At 38.8% G+C, this 12,444-nt stretch overlaps 1 protein-coding gene across 2 annotated transcripts in view; it reads right to left on the minus strand.

Moving 5' to 3' along the window:
• PRPF18 (pre-mRNA processing factor 18) overlaps positions 1-12,444 on the minus strand; it is a 46,618-nt gene that overhangs the window by 7,230 nt on the left and 26,944 nt on the right. For both annotated transcript variants that reach the window (XM_032880957.1, XM_032880956.1), the window contains 5 exons: positions 12,291-12,437; positions 10,821-10,889; positions 8,589-8,729; positions 8,383-8,454; positions 5,750-5,905 (listed from right to left, as the gene is read on the minus strand). In XM_032880957.1, coding sequence (XP_032736848.1) covers positions 5,750-5,905; positions 8,383-8,454; positions 8,589-8,729; positions 10,821-10,889; positions 12,291-12,437 — 585 coding nt within the window. The remainder of the gene's footprint in view (positions 1-5,749; positions 5,906-8,382; positions 8,455-8,588; positions 8,730-10,820; positions 10,890-12,290; positions 12,438-12,444) is intronic.

Here is a 12,444-nt window from a genome sequence, read left to right on the forward strand (position 1 = left end):
AAAAGGCCAATCCCTCAAAAACTGTCTACAGGAATTCTTTTCACACAAGATCATTAAAAACGCTTTCATCTAAATAACTCACTCTAGCCTTTTAAATAACTTATCTGGACCTCACTACCTGGGATGATGAAAAGTCCTACTGCAAGTATCAAAAGTATAAAATTTTTCAGTATCTGTAGAACTTAATGGACCCCGAAACAAAACTGGTAACTCGGGACTCAGGGTGTCTCTCTAGCTCACAGTAAGAAGCAGAGCTGCACTCATTTTTCACTTGTCTGAATACTTCTTTAAGAGAACGTACTTCTAGCTCACGGGCTCAACATTTCACAGAAAGTAACAAAGCACAATCACAAGTAAGAACTCCATTTTAAAAACAGCACTTGCCTGCTTAGCTAAGTTAGGTAAAAATTTTTACTAAATGACCCATCTGGGGGAAGATTTCCTTTATTTGATTACCAGGCTTTCCCAGTACAGGGTGATCTTTTTTCTCAAGCATGTAGCTGAGAAATAGAAGATTTAGTACCCCAAGTTAAATGTCTGTTTGCTATCAGTTCAGTTGCCACCTGAAAAGGAAACACGCACTGCTTAGATCAGCATTCCCCAAATGTGTTTCCACTGAACACTGGTATTCTATGATCTTAGAAGGTGATGTATGTGGTCAATAAATGCTAGCAGTATTTTTTTCTAAAAATTTAATATGGCAGAAAATATTAAATGGGTAAACAGTACAATATCACACAATAACCTGCCTTTAAGAAATGGCAGGTCATAGCCAACAATGCCAGGAGGCAGCATGAAGCCACATGACCCAAAAGTGTGACATATGCTTTGACGCTCAGGGAATGTTTACCAGCTAACCATGAGACTGTCTATTCAATGTGTGGCTCAAGTTGTGACCACTCAGTGCAGTGACTAAAGTGTCTGTTTTATCATTTTGGGCAATACATGAATATATTATAAATTTACAAATGTTAGTATATACCCCAAAACCTGAAATACGGATTGAAGTAACTGACAGAAAATGTTGGAATGATGTCTTTACTAGGGAATATGCTAACTTAGATTACAGAAAACAACTGTCAGAGCACACTGTTATAGGACATTTGCCTTTTATAATGTGCAACTCTAAGAAAAATTATTCAAAATGAATTATTACTCCTTAATCATCTAATCCCCAGAGAAATCTGTTCTAACACAGTACACAGATCAATTAATCTAGATATATCAGGGATGTTACCAGCAGGAAACAAAGAGCACGCTCAAACTTGAAAATTTGATGGTAGTTATTTCCCAGAACTTTACAAAGGCATGGAATGGGCAGGACATGGGACCAACAGGAGACAGTACAGTACCCTGTTAACTACCAACACTGGGAAGCAGTAGCCAGCCTGTGCTCTGAGAGGCAAGGAAAGGGGGTAGTTAACCGAAGCCCAGAGAGGGTAACTGTGTGCCGATGGCCATCTGGGAGAAGCTGTGGCCTTGGATAGGAGGTGCCATTAACCCTCAGTGACCCCACAGGGAGGAAGGCGGGGAAATAAATACCCCAAATTTGTGCTTCTGCCACCTACAAAATGCCTTCCCGTCCCTGTCACTGCCTACCCCTCTCGGATGCAAGAAAAGGGAGCCTGTCAATGTTCATAAAAGCCAGGTTTCTGGGGGCACAGGACAAGGTGAGGAAAAGTGGAGAGTGACCTGCAGAGCAAACAGCCACCTGGTGTGCATTTTAGCTCTTCCTCCTCCTCGTCTTCACAGACAAGTAAAGAATGCCCAAGACGTGAACCTTTTCAAGAGATGTCTTTAAATGACTCAATTATAGTCTCTCAATAGCAAGAGCTTACTATAATCTGTATAAAAGAAGCTTTACCCAAAACTGGGCCAAAGGTTACATCTGTATTTGGCAAACAAACAAAGTTCTTGAAGTTACTAACACCAATTTAAATCTAACCCCAGACTTGAGGCTAGCTAATAAACTATACAGCTTTTCTTTGATCTGCATGGTGAAAAAAGCCTCCCTGTGGTGTGTTTAATTTTTGTGAGCAAGAGAACACTTCAAACAACTTTCACAGTTTAAATTCTATAGAGGTTTACATAAAACCCAAAGATGAAATCATGGTACAATAAAATAGCCCCTTGAATTGTTTTCAACCGTATTTTCTAACACAGATATTTCTCACCAGGATTTCTAAATAAAAGAATAATTATTCCATATGTCTAAGATTCCATTAAATGATGTCCAAAAACAGGCAGAATTAACCTATAGTAACATAAGTCAGAAGACTGGTTATTTTTGATGGCAGGAGGACGTGAGCTGAGAAAAGGCATGAACAAACTCCTGGGGTGCCGTCAGAAACGTTCTGCACCTAGATGTTGTTTTCTGTCTTGATAAATTATTATGCACACCAAGAATCACTGAGTGGTCCAATGAAGATGAGTACACCTCACACACTCACTGCCTTTGATAGGTTAACTGTACCTCAATTTAGTAGAAATAGTCACCCTATTGAAGTATTTCCATTACTGCCTACTCCGCCAGTATCTTAAAGTAGAAAACGTGTGGGTCAGGCAGTTTACTGGAGGTCAGCAAACTAGGGTCCACAGGCCACCCGCTTCTTTCCTAAGTATAGTACTCTTGGACTGCAGCCACCAGCTGCTTTCACACCCCAGCTGCCGGGTCCAAGAGGTGCAACAGACACCTAGGAAATGCAAAGCCTCAAATATTTTTTATCTGATCCTGTAAGACAAAGTTTGTCAACCCCTGACTTAATCTTCAAGTAATATATTTAAAGTGTTCCTTTTCCAAGGATAGTCCAAATCCACCTCACCCAAACACCAAAGTAAAAGGAGGGAGACTCAAAAGACCTTAGCAAATGAGTCCGTTCATTGCCATCAAGAATTTCATAAAATTCTCATGTGGAGATGGAAGTGTTTTTTGGCCTTGAGCTGATTCGCACATTTTACTTGTCCATACACAATGCTATTTTAATTTAATTTTAATAATTTGGTGCCATTATTTTAAAAATAGAACCATTCAATTTTTTTTTTTTTTAAATTAAGATATTTAGCATATTAAAAAGAAAGTGGAAGGTGGAACACTACTATTATCCCTCCGAGGGAACAACAAGCTGAAGTAACTCCAGCACCAGTGAGGGTCATGCATAAGCTGACACCGCACACTAGCCTCCACTGTCCCCTGTTACAACGAGTTGAGACAAAATCAAATACTGCTTCGATTTTGCCTATATGAGAAGTAGGAAAACAAAAGACAGAGGCTCAAGTGTTTCTTACACACTCGGCTCACTCACTACTGACTGTCGGGGCATGTGAGCTTGCAACCTTAGGTTTAAGCAATGGCCTCAAGGAAAAATGGCAGAGCAGAATCAAAGATATCCAAGGAGCAAAAAGGGCAATAATTAACCTGACGCTGGCAAACATCAAGTGGCAGGGATCTCCCTCACATATTCCCAGTGGCTCTACTCCTGTCTCAGGGCACTTCTGTTAAAAAGCTTCTCTGTCCTATTTTTCAACCTCTTGTGAGTTTATCTGTAATTATTCTAAAATAAAAGTTTAACAAAACCACTGTTTTCTTGCACTGATTTAAAAAAATGCATCTTCCTTCCTATTACTTCAATTGATCCTTAACTATAGGACAAGTTTACTCCCTTTTCTGCCAGAAAAGGTCCACCATTATCTACAGGTCTCTTGCTCAGATCCCCCACCAACAGTCTCCTTTCCTTCAAGAACTACAAAAGTAACAAGACTTTTTCACATTTCAGGTCCTATACACTATTCATTCCATCAGCAAATATTTACTGAGCATGCACCACTGAGTAAGGAACTGTTCTAGACTCTGGGTATGTAACAGTGAACCATGTTCTTGCCTATGGAACCTACACCTAAATTATTATGTCTAATAATGTAGCATAAGCTACCATTAGATTCTGTAGCAGTCATATCATACTCTTAATTTTACAGCCTGTGTAGCCTACACAATTCCCTAATCCTTTCTCATATCTACATTGCTCAGACTGTATATTCAAGCAACCAGTTCTCTGGATCCAATTTTTTTATGGTCATTCTTGCTACATATTTATTTTTAGAATCTGTTCTTTCCTTCAGTCTGTCAAGAACTGCTGGAATGCCATCGTCCTTTTCCACCTTAACACACACCCTAAATCTGTCCATAAATCTGATAAATAAACCTCTCTATAGATAGAGCCAACCAAATCAGTCATTAAAATGTTTTAACAGGACAGGATTGAGAACTAAGAACCCCATGATATCTCACTAGCATCCATCCAAAGAGTCATGGATCCATTACTGAGTCCTGAGGCATCCCTCACTCAACCAGCTATGCGTCTACCTGACTGTATTAACATATCAACATCTGTCCACGAGAAAAGTATTAGGTTTAGGTCAAACATCCTCCTAAAGTTCAGTATATTTACCAATTTTCCCTAATCATCTTCGGGAAAAAAAGGAAGATTTTTTTAAATGGGAAGGGAAGAGTTGAAAAAGAAGACCAATGGAAGAACAGGTCATTATATAGCTTTCAAAAATAAACCAGGAATCTTTAAAAATGTTAGATATATTTTTAAGAAGAAAATCGGTTTGTGGGGAAGTGGAAATCATGCTATTGTTGAAAAACCTAAAAGCTGTCCCTGAGACAATTTATGTTGTTATATGAACTTTCACACACACTCTGGCTTTGGCTATGGCACAGTTGAACACAATTCCAAATTTAATCATCGGAAACTGTTTTCTATTGTTAAAGTCAAACGACCTTCCCCTCCCCCCACTGAAATAAAAGCTTTTTGCCTTCAACAGTCACTAGTGGTTATTTAAAAAACAGAAAGGTCTTTGAATTTCAACAAGTATATTTGAACTCTATAAATTCTACAATTCATATTAGGGAGTCAAGTTGTACTATTTGAAAATGCTAATATATATGAATACGGCATCAAGCATGACGCACAAGTTAATCTTCAGCACTTGGAATTGAAATCACATAACAAGATAATTCATGAATATGGTAATAATTGCTCTCTGGCACAAAATCTGAAAGCACGTTATGCATTCTAAGCAAATTTTACATTTTAAGTAAACTTCCCGAGTATCATCTTCAAACTTTAGAATTAGCATCCGGCAGAAGTCCTTATTCAGACAGAATCTGGGATTTTTGACAATTTGGCAGTAGTGGTGTAACAGTTGACTTTCTTCCTCCACCAAGGAGAAAAGTTTTACCCAACAATAACACAAACAAGTTTATGTGAGGCAAAGAGGACCGTAAAAAAATAAACTATTACCCTTTCACCCTGTTTGTGTCAAGAAGTGTCATTAAATGTCACTGAAAAATAATTTTTCATTAAAGTCGGATTTTTACTATTCATACCTTTTTAGCCCAGTAGATACGAGATCTATCTGGAAAATGACAAAATGAGATTTACTGCTAAACAGTCTAAATTTGTCCTTCTTCACCAAACTCCCAAAGCCAAATGAAACAGCATTATTCCAATGCTGAGGGAATTAAAGCACAACGTCTCACCCTGTCTTGCGTCATATACGAAACTTACAAGGTTTCTCTTCTATTCTGTGAAGAGGTCTTAAGTGTAAGTACTTATAAAAGTGGACTTGTGTCCTATCATATTATATCCAATTTGCTACAATTCTTCTCCTGCTCTCAAAAACTGACAGTTTGGGAACTGCAGAACGTTAACCTCCAGAGCAACTTCTCTCCCTCCCAGTTGCTTACCTGAATGTATTTCCGCTGTGTTTCATCATTTAAAACATGTGCAACATGCTTAGAAAAAATCTTTTCTCTGCCAGTTCTGGCATGGATACCAACCATGGTGACACCTATGGGCCAAGGGGCATTTCCAATGGCCATCTGAAGATAAGCATCATTAGCCTAAAAAGAAAAGTTTAAGAGATCAGAAAAACAAAAATACTGGGTTGGTCCCAATTTGTGAAGTATTTCACAGCCCCTTACAACACAATTTTCACCCATCTCTTGAGCATGTTGCAAGTATTATCACTTCCATTATTCAAACAAAAGAAATTAAAATATGAGGTGTCAGGACTGCCCTGCCCAGGACCACAAACGTCCATGGAAAACCAGAAACCAAAGCTAATCCTGTGAGTAAAAAGACAAACATTCCTTTGCAGCCTTTATGCCCCCGCAATGAATACATTTCAGATCTGGAATTACCAGGTAGGTACTCTGATGCAACTCTAGTTTGGGTCTCCTCTAGACCCAGTTTTCTCTATAGGTGGTGACATGGAGAAGATGGAGGCTAACTGGTTTTTCAGAATCCAACCTGCAACTATATCCACTGTCTGCCTCTGAAAGCTGGGGTGGGGGGAGGTAGCGGGGTGGGGATGGCTGTGTGAGCTGGGACTATCACACAGGGTCCACAGCAGATGTGTAAACAGAGATTAAATACTAGCCCTTGAGCTGAATAGTTACTGGATGAGATCGTTTCACTTTGACCCTTCTGCATCTCCCACTTGCCAAGAACCTTAAAATAAAAGCTACAAAATGTAAAGACAGAAATCAGTGAAGACAAACGGCTCTTTTTCTAAACCAAGTCTGGCTACCTAGGAGGAAAAAAAGAATAAACAGAAATCAAGTAAATTCTGAAAGACCCCTAGGGTTTCAGAGAAGCTCAAATAGCCAGGTTTTTTTTTTTTTTTTAAAGATTTTATTTATTTATTTGACAGAGAGAGAGACCACAAGCAGGCAGACAGGTAAGCAGAGAGAGAGAGAGGGAAGCAGGCTCCCTGCTGAGCAGAGAGCCAGATGCAGGGCTCGATCCCAGGACCCTGAGATCACGACCTCAGCCGAAGGCAGAGGTTTAACCCACTGAGCCACCCAGGCGCCCCCAAATACCCAGGTTTTGAAGAGATTTTATTTTTAAAAATCAAATACACGATTGATATGCAGAGTTGATTTTAAAAATCAGGTACCACAAATAGGCTAACTAGATCTACCCTGAATTTGCGCTACTCAGTTTTACAAAGCTTAATTTTAAAGAGCATGCTACACACTTATCAGATTCTGACTTGTGTCCATTTTCACACTGGTTATTAACTGATAAAATTTCCAATATTTAGTCTCCCAAAATTTCTGAAGAAAGCTGTCCGAATAGGTTATTAAAGTTTCTTGGTTCTTCCGCAGTTTACACAAAATAAACTTTCACCTGCTTCTCAAATATAAAAGTGGAAAAAGCAACGAGAGGGAAGGCATGCTTTCTAGTAGGCAAGTGATCTGATTTCTTTCTGCAGCAATGGTGACCTTATTATCCATCCCTTCCAAGGTAACCGTCCTTACTAAGTACCATGCAACTAACAGAAACTATCCAGGAATAAAATTTATAGGCCCAAAACAAAAAACATTTCCTTTGATAAACTGGCTCTCAGAGGGAGTAAAAACACTACGTTCACCTCATCAGCACAAGGTTTTAGCCGGGAGGCATGCCAGGCAACCCTCTGTTTACTACAGATACTCCGAGTACAGGAGTAAGGCCTGGCATTCCCCACTTTTCTGCCAGAGCCCCACCTACGGCTCTGGAACGGACAGGGGAACCACTGCGCTGAAACTCCCTCCTCCTCGCTCTTGAGAGGCACTGCCACTAGAAGCCTCCCTCTTCAGGCTCTGCTGATGGGCCAGATGCAGGGGCACGTTTCCAATCCCCACTACTGGTACACCAGGCCATTCTCCTTCCATTCCCTGCAGCAAGTGACAGCTTCCCACTCCCCTTCCTGAACTCCACTCCAGGAGCGCTGGGCTGTGGGGAGCTCTTTCCCCCTGCCACTGCCTACAAAGACACTGGGGCAGGGGGAAACGTCTTCCCTAACAAGGGGTCTGCTATTGTTGCTGTTCTGAAATGGGAGGCATGAATTCTAGCAGCCTTACTTGGAACATTTTCTCATACAAGTATAAAGGGTGGTTAAATTACATTGTATCATTAGTACAATAGTTCAGCTATATTACGGATTAAGTAGGCTTTTATAGCTGGCCTGGGAAACTAATCTATGTTTCTATGGGAAAATTTGTTCTAAGCCATAATCTTGGACAATCTTTGAAATTCAATCCCATTCATGAAATGAACATTGCCTATATCCAATTCATGCTCTGAAGAATCTTTACACCTATCTTAAAAATGACTAAGAAACCAATGTGATCAGGAAAGTTTATTATCGATGCCTAGTAATAAAGCTGACAATGAATTAGAAAATAAAGGTTTTGTTTTTTACTACTAATTCATTTCACATTTAATCTTAAAGTTCCTATGTAAAATACTTCCACATCAAATGAACGTACTATGTATACACAAACTAGATAAGCTCATAACCATAACATTGATGCACAGCATGGTAATGTACCTTTACATATTCTCTCTGCAACATGAATTTAATAATATCTGTTATGGATTCTTTAATATCAGCAGGAAGATTCTGGAAAAGAAAAAAAAAGTGTAACTATTTATGGAAGCTATTGTGTATAATTACAGACTGCCATTTATACTAATTTTAGTCTGTTTTTTTAAAAAAAAATCAGTTATGTGAAAGCATTTTTCAAGGAACCTTACCCTTTTCCGTAGCTTTCTGAAAAGGGGTCTGAGATAGGATTCGGTTTGTTTTTGAGTAGCACTGTTCAGTTTGCCCTGCACGCTGCGCTTCACATAATCTTCTCGGGCATTCAATTCTTTAGCCCAAACACCAAGAAGAAACTGTTGAAAGAATGGGTAAATTTAGACTATGATGCCACCCAGTGGTTCAAAAGGTTTAAAAGTTCTCTAACACACTCAACAATGTATTATCATCTTTAAAGTAAATTTTTTTCTAATTAAAATAGCATCAATATTTAACTGATGAACTATTTGTGCTTATTTTGTCATATATGACATGTGTGTTTGTAGTGACTTGACAAGTCACTAACTTCCCTATTCTATATTTACATACATATATATTCATTCCTAATACAAACAATTTCCTGCTATCAAATTTCAAATTTCACAGCTAACCTTGACAGAAATAAACTTTTACTCGTATTTCTACTAAAATTCAACCCACCTAGATTCATTTGCCATAATACCTACTGTTCTGTGATACTGAATCTTCCAAGTATGTTGCTGTGCTCTAGGCACACCCCATGGACGCTGCAGGACTGGTTCCACGCCACCAGATTAATAAAGCAAGTATCACAATACAGTGAGTCAAATGAATTTTTTAGTTTCCTAATGTTTATAAAAGTTATGTTTACACTGTAATGGAGTCTATTAAGTGTATGACAGCACTATGTCTTAAAGAAATGTATATACCTTAACTAAAGAATACTTCATTGCTGGGGCACCTGGGTGGCTCAGTCGGTTAAGCATCTGACTCTTGATTTCAGCTCAGGTCTATTCTCAGGGTCATGAGACTGAGATTGGGCCCCTGCATCAGGCTCTGCACTGGGCATGGAGCCTCCCTGAGATTTTCTCTCTTCCTCTCCCCCTCCCCCCTTAAAAAAACACTTTATTGCTAAAACATGCTAATCATCATCAGAGCTTTCATGTCCTAATCACTGATCACAGTTAACCATGACAAATATAGTACCAATGAAAAAGTCTGAAATACTGCAAGAATCACCAAAATGCGACACAGAGATACAAAGTGAACAAATGCTACTGGAAAAACAATGCCAGTACACTTGTTCCACACATGGCTGCCACAAACCATCCATTTACAGGAAAACAAAAAAAAACAAACAACAACAACAAAATCACCAAAGAAAACAGCATTATCAACAAAGCACAATAAAACCAAGCACTATAAAAGTGGGGTACACCTCTATTTGGACTTTCTGCTTTTGGCAATAGGGACGATTTAAATACTCCCACTAAAGCATTTGACTAAAGGAGAAAGAAAGAAAAAACAAAGAACAGAAACTATAACCCCTCCTCCTGGTCCTGGAAAACCACTCTGGGGCCCCCTGGGTTCAAACACATCAAGAGCACCATTCCTAGAGGCACATACACAGGGAAGGTGGCAGAGGACATATTCCCCCTAGTGGCATTACCTATGGGTACCCCCTATAAGGAGAGGCTGTCACTCAGAGAGGAAAATTCTAGTTCACACTAGTTCCCAAGCTTATCTAATTCCATACCATATCTTCAATAGACTGAGAATCTTGATGACTAATATGTTGTATTTAAACTGTTAATACAAATAAAAGCACTTCCTGCATTTTAATCTCTTGGCTTAAACACAAATGGTTTGTGAATAAATGCTAAAATGAATCTGGCATTTGCAAACACTCTACCTAAACCAGTAAAGCAGGAAATGCTGAGGAGAAAGATGGATTGAACTTATCACAGCAGGAATACGCAGCTATCTGCAGAACTGAGAAAATGAACAGTCTCTGAAAGGTTGCTGATAGGTTTGCTTTTTTCCACTGCCAAGGTCTTCCCACCTCCTTACTCTCCCTACTGTCATCACCACTCATAAAAGCTTCTGGAATACTCCCCTCACTGCACTCTCTCCTGGAATGTTTTTTAAAAATTTTAAAATCCCCCAATTTCTTGTTCATTCCACTGCTGTGACTCTTTTCTGTCTGTTTACATTGACAAGTCAGTTTTAAAGTGCTGCAGTGAAGTAAATATACGTCTCCTTTAATTAACCTCCAAATGCCAGTGCACAGCAATATCATAAACTGTATACATGCAAAACATGTTTATTGAGGGATTTCCTTTCCAGTCCTTAACCCTTAAATCATCCAAAAATTAAACAACAGTTTTTAACCAACCCAAATACCCTTTCCTAGGCCTAAAAGTACATACCTTAAGGAACTTGGTAATGATGTCCATGTCCTTATGATCATCGCCTTTTCCTAAAGACTCTCCCAATGCCTGCAGAAAAACAACGCTTCTATTCATTAGTGAAGACCAACAGTTGAATGGTCGTTCTCAACACCAGTCTGAACATGGATATTTATTATATATACTAATTTCTATTTTTAAAAAACCCAAAGGAACTTCTAGGTAAGTTAAAAAAGAAGAAAACACCAATCTGTCATTGAAATTTAGACAGGAAGGTATCTTTTATCAATCAAAAGACAAAAAAAGGGGGGAGGGGCTTAGGGAACTAATGGATAAATTTCTTTTTAAGGGAACAGAAATGTTCTAGAATTAGGTCATGATGATGGTTGCAACAACCTGTGAATATACTAAAAACCAGTGAACTGTACATTTTAAATGGTTAAGTTGTAAAGTGAGTATCTCAATAAAGCTATTTAAGAAAAAAGCCAGAAATGGTTTTCTCACACTATTTCTGTCAAATTTAGGATCTATAGAGAGGTGCTGGGGGGTGGGAGGAGGGCCACAATTAAAACAACTATGATATCACAAAGAGCGCAGCCAGGAATGAAAAGAAACAGAGAAATAACAGTTTCTGTTTATTAAGCAGTAGAAGCTTTCAACTAAGCCGTAATTTCTGCTTGAGCGAGATAATTTAGATAGTATAACATGGATTTTTAATTAGGATTACATATATCATTCCACATTCAACACACTGGCAAAAATTAAAAAGCAAGATACTGCCAAGTGTTGGCAGTGCTGTGGGAATAAAAGGCACGCACACACTTTTGATGGGGGTGCAGACTGGTACAGCCATTCCAGAGAGCAACATGACAGTACTTGGACAAGTTACACATAGATAAATCCAGCCATCCTGCTTCTGAGTCCACAGGGGTTACGTACAAGACTATTCATCACGAAGCTGTTTGTAGTAATAGGGAGCTGGGAGAAATCCAGCTCTCCTTACAAGGGAACAAAAAGTAAAAGGGAGTGAATGCCATAAAGTAGGAAATGCTATGCAGCAGTTAAAATCAAAGGTTCAGATATACATAAAGCATCAAAGAAGGATCTTAACTATAGTTCCAAGTGGAAAAAAAGAAACCTTTAAAAGAAAAATTTCACAGTATAGTATCATTTATGTATATTAAAACATAAGCATACAAAATACTACTGGCTTTACAAAGATCCCCAACAAATAAGAGGATGCACATCAAATATGTCAGAATGATTACTTCTGAAGGCAGGAAGTAGGGTAATGTGAGTGGAGAATGAGGAAAGAGGGAGTGAATAAATAAAAGCAATAAATTTTTTATAAAAAGGGTCTTTGTAATGACCACAGCCCATAGTAGCGTGCTCTGAATTGAACAACACGATCAAATCAAGCATCATCTGCCCCAGCAAATGAAGGATGTGATGGGGAAATGAGATATGAGATCAGGTGGGTGTAAAGATTACCTCTAACTCTTCAATTGTGGTGTTTTCTTCATGAACTTTCAAATCATTCTGTGTATCTTCCTCTCCAGGTTCCTGACCACCCACAAGCTCATTGAGGTACTGCTGGTCGATCTTATCCAAAGCAGCTTTCAGATCATTCCTCAATCCCTGAGAA

Source organism: Lontra canadensis, unplaced genomic scaffold, assembly GCF_010015895.1.
Source record: "Lontra canadensis isolate GAN:19392208 unplaced genomic scaffold, GSC_riverotter_1.0 scaffold72, whole genome shotgun sequence".
Classification (NCBI taxonomy): domain Eukaryota; kingdom Metazoa; phylum Chordata; class Mammalia; order Carnivora; family Mustelidae; genus Lontra; species Lontra canadensis.